The sequence below is a fragment of the Octodon degus genome, unplaced genomic scaffold, assembly GCF_000260255.1.
Source record: "Octodon degus isolate 3935 unplaced genomic scaffold, OctDeg1.0 scaffold00176, whole genome shotgun sequence".
Lineage (NCBI taxonomy): Eukaryota > Metazoa > Chordata > Mammalia > Rodentia > Octodontidae > Octodon > Octodon degus.
The window spans coordinates 4483591-4495983 of NW_004524752.1; the positions used below are offsets into that span (position 1 = coordinate 4483591).

The following is a 12393-nucleotide window of genomic DNA, read 5'->3' on the forward strand; positions in this document are numbered from 1 at the left end:
CATAAACAGAATGGTTATACACAAATCTTTATACCCCTACACAGAATACGGAGACTCTCAAAACACAGCTTCTGTGGAAATCCTTACCTCTTCCAATGGATGGATCTAATTTTAAATCCAAACAAGATACTGCACTGGGCAAGATGAGAGTATTTGAATGAAAGGCAACAACTGAGTAGGAAATAAAATGCATGCTGAAATATGATCCAAATTTACCACTTTCCTTGGATGGTTCACAGCATTTGTCAAGTCTAACTGGGTTGGTTACTCAAACACCTGAGGATTAACTGACTAGAAAACAAAGCTGCAGCTACTTGTATTCTAGTCTGATCAGTGATGTTCAACTTTATTTCTGACTCCTTGTAGTATCAATGACGATATCAAGGATTCTTGAGACAATGTCAAACCAAATCAAGTTCAAGTCACTTTAACTTATATATACATATAACACATATAGTACATTCTTGAGAGAACTGCCATAGAATCTAATAAATGAGAGCATATCTAAAAAATTCAAGAAAGATTGGGAATTATTGTTCTATAAAATACAGTAACATTCAGAAAAAGGAAGCCCTATGAACTGTATTTTCTATGAGCTCGGACGTGTTATCTATGGAAACTGTGTATTACTGGGGGTTAAACCCAGGGCCTTCATACATCCTCAGTGCCTTTTTACTTTGAGAGGGGTCTCACTAAGTTGCCTAGGCTGGCCTCAAACTTGTGATCCTCATGCTTCAACTTTCTAGAAAGCTAGGATTACAGGTGTGCATCACCACACCCGGTTTATGTGTATTTGAAAAGTGGGCAAGGAATATAAATTTCCTTGTCTTCTTGAACCTCTGGGTTACTGATAGGACTGCTAAGTCCCCCTCTGGATTGCATGCCTTCTTTAGTTCTTCCTCATAAGATACTTATTTTATCTCATGCAAATTTCATTAATTTTGTCCTTTAAAAACTCAGAAGCATTCAGAACTGGGTCATAATACTAAGAAAATGCAGCTTGAACTAATAATAATCACTCAAACATGAAAAGAGATTCTACTTAAAAATTCAACACCTCAACATTTCTTGCCTTTAGGAAACTTTTAAGTCCTTTCAATTGACATCTGGATTTAAAAACAAAACAAAACAAAAACAACAGTTTCCCAGGTAATAGGTAGAAAGGCAACTATTTTTGGGGCAACCAGGGGACTTCCCTACCGGACTTTGGAAAAGGGAATGGAGAAAAGAGAAGTCCTTTAGAATTTCTATACTATGAGAGAGAGGTGGCTTCCAAGGTACAGCTAAAAATGCAGTGATGCTGTAGTGTAAGCTCTGCAGCTCCTGGGTCTGACCCAATGTTGCATCTCGACTGATGTTGAGCCTGGGCACCAGCTACAATGTGGTAGACTGATGGCATTGCTAATCCTGAACAGGTGGGAGTGTTTCCCCCAGCTCAGCCCCATAGCCAAACTTCTCAGGAATTCCAAACTGGAAGAGACTAGTACTAAATCTGGATAGAAGCAAAACAAATAGTAATATAAACCCCGAGATGGCAGTGGTCCTTCTTTGGGACTTTCAAGTAAGAGCTCTATTCTCAATCTGATATACCTTTGAAGACACAGTGGAGCCAGGGGTCTACAGAACCATCCACCTATAAATGCTGAAGGCAGAGTAATATCTCAAAAACTTTGCTTCTCATGTCAAGGTTGGGCTCAAGGGTATAGAATTAGGGCTTGCAGAAGTCTTAGAAAATCTTAGTTTTTATTCACTCTCCAACCCCATTAAAGAGAAAGGGGAAAAACATCAGTCAGACAGTTAATCTTGATCAACCTGAAATTAAAGAAAAGAGCAAAAAGCTACAGCTGTAGGCTTACCTCACTTTGTCACACTGAACTTACCAAAGAACTCCCCTAGATGGAAACAGTGCCTTGGTGACAGTGTCTGGAACATAGGTAAGTGCTCAAGTGCCTGTTATGGTGACCTAATTATAATCTCTCCTCTGTCATGACTTTTATTGCAGAGACTTAGAATAATGATGGGCTGATGGAAATATAACTTTTTGCTTCAGATATATAAGGGAACTATGAAATTCTATTCTTGAACTCTAACATTGTCCTTGTTAATGGCCAAGTCTGACTGTTACCTAGATGAGCACTTTATAAGAACTTCACCTGAATTCCTAATTCAATTCAACCCTGGTTTACCCTCCATAATGTGGCGCTATACTGAGGGAAACTGCAAGTAGAAGACATGGCTGTCTGAACTAAACAGCTTCTCTTCAACCATGTACCTCCTGCCAGCAAAACTAATATATGTATATATTGGGACTGAAGAAAAAGCCAATTAAGCAACATCTCCATAAAAACTATCACACATTGCTGCCTTCTTTCACTTATAAAATCTTTCAGATTAATTCTGTAGCTAGCAGCATTCTCTGAAGAAATACTCAAAAATATGACAGAAGTAGATTCAAAGAACCCATCTAAAATTTAACATCTAGTAACAACTCTTGAGTTTTTTCCTTTAACCTTATTTCTTATTATTTTACTTTGACATCTTCGTTCAAGATAACCTAATAGTATAGGGCTGCATAATATGTCTAAATGTTTCATCATCCAATGCAGACTGACTTCTGAAGAAGCTAACAAGATAGCGCATTCACCAAAAACATACTTGATGTTTATGTCTCCTCCAAAATCCCAATATGTTATCAGTTCTCTCTAGTCCATAACCATGCTAGAAAAACTTCCACATCTCAATGCAAGACATCACCTACATTACACATTTAAGGCCATTAAAACTGGTATTTCTTTTACTAGGTTTTCTAGGGTACAATTTCAGGCTCTAAAAGGAATGAATTAAACTTTGCTAGAGCTGAGAACAAGCCACAAAGAACAGTTCTATGTTTATACTTCCCCAACCTAGCAAATATTTTCAGAATTGGTAACTTTTATTCCTATTAAATGATTTTGACTAGTGTGCCCTCAGTTCAGAAGGAAGAGATAACCATTTAAAAAATTAATAAAGCCCACCCCTCAAAAAATACAGTATAGTGTCATACAGCTAGGCATTTAAGTCTGAAGATCTAAGCACAATGAGAAGCCCCTATTTTTGATCACTGATAGAAATGGGCTGTTATGAAGAAAAGCACTTTACAAGGTTGTGGGTTGGGGGCTTTGATGAGATTCAACAAAAAGATCCTTTTGAAAAATGGTAAAGCTCAATAGTAGAAATGCAAGCTGAGGACTTGGTACAAAGGAGGGCTTGGTATCTATGCTTGGGCTTCACTATAAGGAGGGCACTATACAGGCAGTCTTCTTCCCTTATGTAGAACAACGCACACAAGTACAAACAGCCCATGGGTATAGCTCCCTAGTTTTTTCTCTTTTTTTACTTTAAAAAAATTTCTTAAAGTTTGTAATTTAAAGTAAACAACTCATTTGAGAAATACTGTTGCTTTTTCAATATAAAATAACTGATTAGGTCTTGCTTAAAGAGATTCAAGTTTAAAATTGCATCTCTATATCTGACAGCATAGAAGGTATGAATGTTTCCTATCTGTGTAGCTATATGTACATATGTGTGAAGATATACGTATATATATTTGTATATATAATGTCCATTTAACATGTAACAACATCCCATAATCCTGGTAATAAAGGTTGCATCCCAGATGACATTCTATACCTCTGGAGAAAAATTCTTTTCCATGACCTTTTCTGTCTTATAATAAGCCATGGATGATAAATGGGTCATTATTGCCAAATCTACCAAAAGTGTGAAAATGACAGTTGGAATGTGTCGCCCTGACACATTTTTCTTTTTTTAAACAAGACTTTCAAGAGTGATGTTTCTGGTTTGGATTTGTTTTCCAAATTATATTGAGGGAATAAGAGGAAGAAGCAGCCGTTTAAAAGTTAAATATTGGAGATAAAATTACCCTGCTCATAGTACAATGGATAAAATCTTTATCCTGAACAAAAAAATATTACTTTACAAATATAGAAAACAGGAAATATCCAGAGATTCCTGCTATGCTGTGGTTAGCCCTTTTCTGTTTGGAAGAAAGGGTGTTTATTTCAGATGGCTTATGAACAGTATATATGAATAATGTCTCCCAGGGAGAGTAAATCCTTTTGGTGATGACTGTTCCCACCATGTATAGATGTATGAAGATGAAGACTGTATATAGAGACACAAATATTTATAGTTTTATAAACTCTAAAGAGGAAAAAGAACACCCTTTATTACAGTAGGAGTGGAAATTAAAAAAAAAAACATATCTAAAACAGAAAATTCCCATTTGCTGTAGACAGAGAAAATAGGCATATTGACTGGAGTTCACTAGATATCACTCCTAAAGTCCAGTTTTGATGCAACTGCTTTTATATCTGTCCCCTGAAACAGTGAGTCCCCAAGTTAGGCTAGTGGTCTGACCAAAATCAATCTTGGTTGATCAATGGAATAAATTACTGTTTTGTATGGATCTTGGTATCTGCATGTTTTCCTAAATGCCACGGGGATCAGAATAGGTCTTTTAAACTGGCAGACGAATCCCTGAAAAAATTCATTCTAACAACGTCCTATTGCACTCCATGTGCTTCTATTAGAGAGAAACTGGGTCTCTACCTACTGAACCCACGGGCTCATTTCTCACTCATACATAGTTACAGTTCCTACTTTTCCTCCTATAACAACTGCAGTGCTTTCAACAAGAGCAAAACAATAATAAAAATAGTAATAATTAAAAAGGTAATCTACATCATTAACTTCTTTTTGGTATATTACAGTGGTATTTTCTGTACATGGCCCAGAACTAAGTTCCCTATGTACATATAGATGGGGAGAAGCTCGACCTTGGGAATCTTTGCTTATGCCCTGAAAGATAAGTTCCTTTCTTCATTTGAGTTTCTCACCACATTGCCATTTGAATTAGCAACATTCTGTAAACCTGGAGGGGACGAGTAAAGGCTGGGAATAGAAGTGGGTAAATTTCCTTCTGTCTCCTTCCACAGTCTGTATTCACAAAGTCTGTCAGCAGCTGCTGTTTTTGAATTCACCATTCTCCGTGATGGAAAGCTTGGTGGGATTGGTGGGGGAGATGCCATTGCGGACCTGCATGCTGTACCGCTCCTTCACTTGGGTCAGCGCGCTCATCAGCCTGGTGTTGGCGGAATCCAGGGACACGATCCGTTTTTCCTATAACATACCAATCATGGCTTTATTCAGCTTATATGGAAGAAATAATGCCCTTTCTTTACTGAATGACCTACTCCAATGCTTCTCTCACACAGTGGTATGCATGGTGCTTCCCAAACAAATGGAACATCTTGGCCTCTTTCTGCACACTAGTTAGATTCAGTTTCTCTTCTTTATTTCTCTTTCTCGTCCATTTTCTTTTTTTCCTTTCCTTTCAGGACTTGTTATCAGTCCTGCTAATCTCTTGGAACATGAGACTGATTTTTACAAGTGGCACCTCATGTTACTTCAGACTATGCAACAGTAGCATCAAGATGTCTTGAGTGCTCTTGGTCAAAATTGAAACATAAAAATTAGGTGGCAAAGAAAGAAGCACCAGAGGTTTCATTTCACAGAAGAGAAGTGCATGTGATCTATGGGTTCTTATTCCCCAAACTGGGCATAACAATCACATTTAGAAAGGATTCACATTGTGCTCAAAATTAAAACAATACATGGTGGCAGTTTAAAGTCACCAGTAAAGTGAGGATGCAAGAGCAAGAGGAGATAAAAGCAGCCAAAAGCTCAGACGGAGGAGTTATTTGAATATGGGGAGGAGGATGTGGCTTGAAAGGGGATGCTATAAACATAACACATGAAAACAAATAGAGAACACAGGCTCCTAGACCCATTCCAGCTCAGAGTTACTCCAGGAAAGCTATCCAATAAGGAGAATGCTTTCATTTGACTTTTGAGTGTCTGAAAAAAACCAGTGCTTTAGAATCACACTTTGGAAACAAAGATTGTCAAACATACACACACACATACACACACACACACACACACACACACACACACACGGGAAGAAAAAGGGAGGGTAAGGAAGGGAAGGGAGAAAATAAACCAAAGGGAAAGTTTTTTTAAAAAGTTAATGTAAAGGAAAGTAGGACCAGCTTAATTTTAAAAAAAAAAAAAGTCATCCAATCAAAGCATCCGTCTCACAACCATCAGGAGAGACACAGCCAGGTTTGGTAGCTAGGTGATCATCCCCGAACCTCCCCAACATGAATTCTATATTTTCAGAAAATAAGCGTATACAAAGAAGTGCAGTCTTTATCTGTGCTCATGAAAATAAAAAGAAAATAGTCCACAAAGCAGAGGAACTGTAAACCGAAAGGAGGTTTTCTACCCTGGGAGTTTCTGAATCAGTCCAGGGAAAACATGGTAAGGGTTAGTCATGATAGGGCTCACAGAGGAGGCTGAGGACTGAGGTCACATGCTGATCCTCGATATCAAAGCAGTTACTGAGGCTGCAATGTAGCACTGTTCACAGGGACACAAAGTCCCAGGACACACAAGGTAAGCTCAGTGTGGGGCGGGTATCTGGGTAAAACCACTGCTGTGCTATGGGTGGCAGCTGTGCTACTGGCTATCATTCCAAAAGTATGAAAACAAATTTTAAAAAACTAGCTTTTTATTATTATCATCCTTTAAAAATATCCTTTTCAGGTGATGAGATACACAAAATCTTCATTATAAACTAATCATGAGTTTGAGGCTCTTTAATTTTGGGAGGATTGCTTGTTTTAAGGTCACGAAAAGCCTATAAAGAGAAAGAAGTGTAAGGCTTTTATAAAACAATTATTTGAAAAATTACAGCCAGTGAGGTTTATTAGGAAAACAAGTGCAGATCTTTTAAAAGTCAGTAGATAGGAGCTGACCAGCGGTTACCAGAAAACATGAGGTAAGTGACAAATATAATCCCTGCCCCTGAAGATTAGGAATGATCTCTAAACAGAAAAATGGTTGATTTATTGAAATAAAGAAGAAAATATTTTAATATTTAGATGAATTATAAGTCCCCCAAACCAAGGAAAACAAGACTGTTCAGGGTTCATTAAAACATTTAAGCTCATTTCCAAAAATTCATTTGACTTTTAAAGGTTCTTGAAAGAAGGCTACACATGACTGTAATGATCTCTTGCCTACAAGGGTAACACGAGAGACCAAGCAACCCCCACTAGACAACTGCAGGCTTCCAGGTGGAGAGACACCCTTGCTCGTTTTCCTATTGCCAACCTGTCAAAATAAAACTGGAAAAAACAAAAACAAAACCAAAAACCCCACAAAATTTGAAAGTCAAGTTCAGTTGGCCAAAGATGCTCTCATTTTGATTCTGCCTGTACTAGAAGGCAAAAACAATCTAATCCATGATAGGAAGGGTTTCAGCATGGGGAGTGGAGGAGCTGGAATGTGTAGGAGGCCGGTGCACTGGGCCAAGGCTGGGAACTGCTCAGCTAGAGAACGGACAGGGTTTACTTGCCTGTTTGAATAATCTCATTTCCATTTATGACCTGTAATTTAACACAGTGGAGATATCACTTGCAACAGTAACTAGGTAGCTGCTTTGCTTCTTATAGGAGGAAGCCCTTCTCTGTTCTCCATTGGAATCCCACGGAGAGATCCTGGGAGTCACACTGTCCCCTCATGCTCGGGAGTGAAAGGTGGCCCATTTCCTGGTCTGATATCTAAGCAATGGTTTTCTTGGTCCATCATTAGGATCCTCATGTCTGAGAGCTACAAGGTTCAGGACTGGTGATTCTGCCACTGAACCACACAGTGCTCATCTTTTTACATTTCTAGTTAGAAAGTGGCTGTCGCTGGCCTATGTGTGAACTGACTCATGAACAGGGAGAAGCTGAATTCAAGGACAAGCTTTCTCACCAGTGAGAGCACAGGGCATCTACACCTCAGAGAGGAAAACCATGCACAGACACCAGAATGTTAGTGTTTTGAGAAATGAGAAGTACTAGATTTAACTCTAGCATACAGAAAACAAACACATTCGTTTTAGAAGTGTATTTTACTACCAGTGGCACCAAAACACCTATGAGGTATATAAAAGTATGAATTACCTCTCTGGGAAGCTTTCACCCCCAAACATGACTTCATTGTAATAAATGTCAGAGGGCTGTTCTACTCCATTAGGTACTTAAGAGGTGAGATTTATTCTTACAAAAGGAAAGGTCAAATATAAAAAGGTCATTCATTACCAAGGATGCCAAAGGATGTTTAGTCTTTTGCTTAAATAAGATTTTAATATATCACTTGGGTTGAGAAATTTCCCTTTTAAGGTCACTATTATTTTAAGTGTCTTTAGTGTTTATGATTTGTGCTATATATGGTACAGTGATTTTCAAAATGTGGTCTTTTCAGAAATGCTTGGATTTGAGTGGATAATTTATCATATTTAACCAATCCCAGGATGTTTTGACCCATTAGCTAAGAGTGGTTTTTGTTGTTCAGTAGTCACTGGGATTAGCTGGTTATTTGTCTATGGAAGGTGCCTTGCTTCTACTAAAACATCCAGAGAACCAAACCATTTGAAAACCACCACCTTGAGGTATGTACCCAGGACAGGCAGATTGTAAATCTAATACTGACTGAATGCTTTGAGGCTAGCATTTCTCCAAACCCTGAGCATGAAACCTCAAAGCTCTTCACCCCTGAGAAATCAGATTTTCTCTCTGGCTTTCTCCTTCTGTGACTGACTTCTGCTTCCTACCAAGTTATCCTGCCTTAGCTGTCAAAATAAGAGGTAGGACGTGTAGAAACCTTCAAAAGCTAATGATCAGGCTGTCCCGACAGTCGCCATGCACACAGCCATGCCTCTGGCACAGATGAGTTCTCTCTGCTTATGACTCACTACATTGGATCTGCTGAAATTATTAAAAAGGTCTGTTTTATCTTTCCCGGTGTGATCACTAATAAAACTCTCCCTGCTTTATGTTATTATTTTAAAATTCCAAAGGCAAAAACTCATCAGTACTAATTTTCTTGATTCAGTTTCCTTCTCTTTATCTAAGTTGTTTTTCTTAAGCCTTGGGGATGAATTTTTAGAGTATGCATAGTGAGATGGCTTTGTCTCTACTACTCGTCCCTTCCCCACTTTGGGTACAATCTCTACTACCTACTCTTACTCACTTTGGGTACAACTAGTAAGAGTTTTTAAAAAGTATTAGGCAAGAAAATGAGAGCAGATCTTTCTTCTGGATCTTCTGTGATCTCTAAAGTGCAAGAGTCAACAATATTTTAGGAGCTACACTCATGAGAAAGTATCAGTGTTCACATTTGACTTCTACTGGTCTTGATGGAGTACAAAGCCCACCAAACATTCTTCTCATGGCTATGCTTTAAGCCTCCTAATTCTTTTGGAAAATAAAACCCACACCATATTGACCATGCAAAGATGGTAGACTGTGAAGTGTGTGTTTAATAGTGGGGGCTCTAATGTATACTGGATCCTGGCTGGTACATGGAAAAGGGAGTGGAACATTTATGAATATGTATTCTTAATGCTCATTTTTATTTTATACCTTAAGATTGAGAAATGCAAATCTGGCTGGTTGTCTTCAGAGTGATGATACATTCAATGGCTGTAGGCGTTACTATCAAAACTACACCTGCCTTCTGTTATTCCATTCTAAGAAATATAATCAATTTTGCACTTACAAAATGAAAAGTTAGAAACATTTCTTGCCTACTGGATTTTGCTCTGATCACTGATGTGTTTCTCTGAGGTGTCTGTGGCAGCTATAATCTCACTGGTGTCATAGGTATAAGTTATACTGCAAGCAGAGGCATAGGTTCTGATTTTATCAACCTTAGAGTTTTATCTCAAGAGGCTCTCTAAGCACAGCACCAAGAAGGGCAGCCAAGCACATTCCAAGCAGCAGTGACAGATCCTAAATCAACAGTATAACAGGAAAGGTACTTCTATAATCTTGTCTCTCCCTTGCAATTTCAGTGATGTCTGAGGCTAGAGGTTGATGGCAGTGGACGTGACTGACAAGACCGTGAACAGCATAGCCAAGCAATGGTCAGTAGAGGTCAAAAGCCAGACACATGCAGTGCATCATTCAGTTACCCCTTTAGGAATGCTCTCCTTTCCACAAGGAAAGAAGCTAACCCCATCATGCACTAGGTTGACACTTGTCAAACAACTTTGCTAAATACACTAATACTTTGCTGGGTTCACAAATTTATCACCAGTAAAAGAAAGGAAAAGTAAGGGAGGGCATATAGAAATTCATTTAATCTTCAAAAGGTAATGCCAAGAACTTTTCAATGCCTCATTTTCTAGTGCCTGCTTTGTCCATTGCATGGGGAGGAAGTCAGAAAATAATGATTATTAAAAACAAGTGGCTTCTACAAGATTCAGAGCCTACTTACCTGGGCATCAATTATTTTCTGCTTTGCATCAATAACTGCTTGCATCTCAGCATGATCCTTCTTCAGTTCTTCTTCCACAGCCATTAACCTAGAATGTGGCAGGAACGAGGTATCAACATTTCATATAGGACTAGGTAATATGGAGAACATGAAGCTTACAACTAATCATATTTTAAGATTTCCAGTCTTTCCTAATAAGAAACCTATAATAATCATTTCTTTCTTCTTTTTCACCTTCAAAAAGACAGTCATAAGGATTGGCCAAATAGTTCAGGGGACTAAAGCGCCTGCTTTGGTAGAATGCAGCGGCCTGGATTTGATCCCTGGTGTGCTGTGCTGGCCCTGCCCCCAGGGCGTGCTGAGATGGCGAATGAGACTGGGCATGGTGGTGAGCACCTATAATCCTAGTGCTTGGGAGGCTGAAACAAGGAGAATCACTATGAGTACACCCTGTAGACCCTGTCCTACATTCATGTTTAAAAAAAAACAAACAAACAAAAAAAAAAAAAGAAAGTCAAGTCATGGTTGATTTCTTTGTGACTGGATTTCATCTCCTTTGGTCTATGGAAAGAAGGTGTCTTGCTTCTACTAAAACATCCAGAGAATCAAACCATTTGAAAACCATTGCTTTGGGGGCTGGGGAGATAGCTCAGAAGAATAAGCGCTTGGCCTGGCAAGCACAAGCACTTCAGTTCAATCCCTCGTTCCACAAACAAACAAAATAAAAATAAACAAACAAACCATTGCCTTGAGGTATGTATCCAGGATGGGCAGACTGTAAATCAAAAACTGACTGAATGTTTTGAGGCTAGCATTTCTCCAAACCCTGAACATGAAACCCCCGAGCTTTTGACCTTCCTAATCATTCTCTAATCATTTCCTATTTTTCCTCTATCAGATCTGTTCCTCAGTATATCTTATTTCATTGTAAAACATCAAACCAACCAATTAAAAAATCCCCATCATCTACTAATACGAAGTATATAGCAACCACATGTTCTTCCTTTGCATAGCTAAGTTTCTTCAGAGTATTCTATACCTAGAAGAGTAGTAAGTAGATAATTTCTTATCCATTACTTACAACCTAACCTACTATGTTTAATTCCTCTGGCAATCCAATGGCTTAACATGTAAATGTGGTTCTGAGCACAGACCTTGAAGCCTGACTGTCTGACTTCAAATCCTGGTACACCACTATTATGGTTTGTGACTAGCTGTCCCTTCAAAACCTCATGTGATAACAGAATTGATTCATGGTGCAATGCTAGGAACAAGAGTGCTAGGATTAAGGGTGTGAGTACTACTGGCTTTTAATAGCTTGGATAAGCTAAGAGGGGCAGAAAGATGCTGTTAAGGTCCCTTGTTGCTTTGCTATCATCTGTCTGCCATTAAGTGTTTCTCCTTGTTGCTTTGCTATCATCTGTCTACCAGGCCACCTGATTTGGAGCTCGATTATGGACTGAAACCTCTACAGACTGTGAGCCAAATAAACCTTTTCTCCTTTAACTCTGGGTGCTGGGTATTTTGCTTCAGCAACAAGAAAAACACAAGACCTCTGTGATCTTGGGCAAGAGACTTAATGAATTTGTTGCCAGTCTTTTTATCTGTAAAAAAATATTCAAGGATGGGGCCAGAGAGATGGCTCAGTGGAATAAGCGTTTCCTTGGCAAGTGCAAGGGCCTGAGTTCATTCCCTGGGTCCGTTAAAAAAAAAAAAGGAAAAAAAAAAAAAAAAAAAAAAAAAACACACTAAAAAAAATATTCAAGGATATCTCAGGGGTTAAGGTGAAGACAAACTAGTATTTGTAAAGTACTTAGAAAAGTGGCTTTTAGTGAGTGCCAGCAGTGAGTGTGTAGTAAGACTGACCTCTGTCTCAATCTCCCTTGGCAGAAGTACTATTCTCTTTTGGTCCTCTGGCCCTAAAGACATATAGTAAAACCCCTTTCTATGTTTTTGGACTTGTTTTGGAAATCTAAGTTTTAGATGCTGGAAACTGGACTT

At 38.6% G+C, this 12393-nt stretch overlaps 1 protein-coding gene across 6 annotated transcripts in view; it reads right to left on the reverse strand.

Moving 5' to 3' along the window:
- Positions 1–717: 717 nt before the first annotated feature.
- The window catches only part of Rasal2 (RAS protein activator like 2), a 381000-nt gene continuing 369324 nt past the window's right edge, over positions 718–12393 (reverse strand). For 3 of the 6 annotated variants that reach the window (XM_012517409.2, XM_023703627.1, XM_023703628.1), the window contains 3 exons: positions 10393–10480; positions 7484–7514; positions 718–5181 (listed from right to left, as the gene is read on the reverse strand). In XM_012517409.2, coding sequence (XP_012372863.1) covers positions 5039–5181; positions 7484–7514; positions 10393–10480 — 262 coding nt within the window. In that variant the 3' untranslated portion in view covers positions 718–5038. The remainder of the gene's footprint in view (positions 5182–7483; positions 7515–10392; positions 10481–12393) is intronic. The other 3 variants (XM_004643450.2, XM_004643451.2, XM_004643452.2) reach the window with 2 other exon arrangements.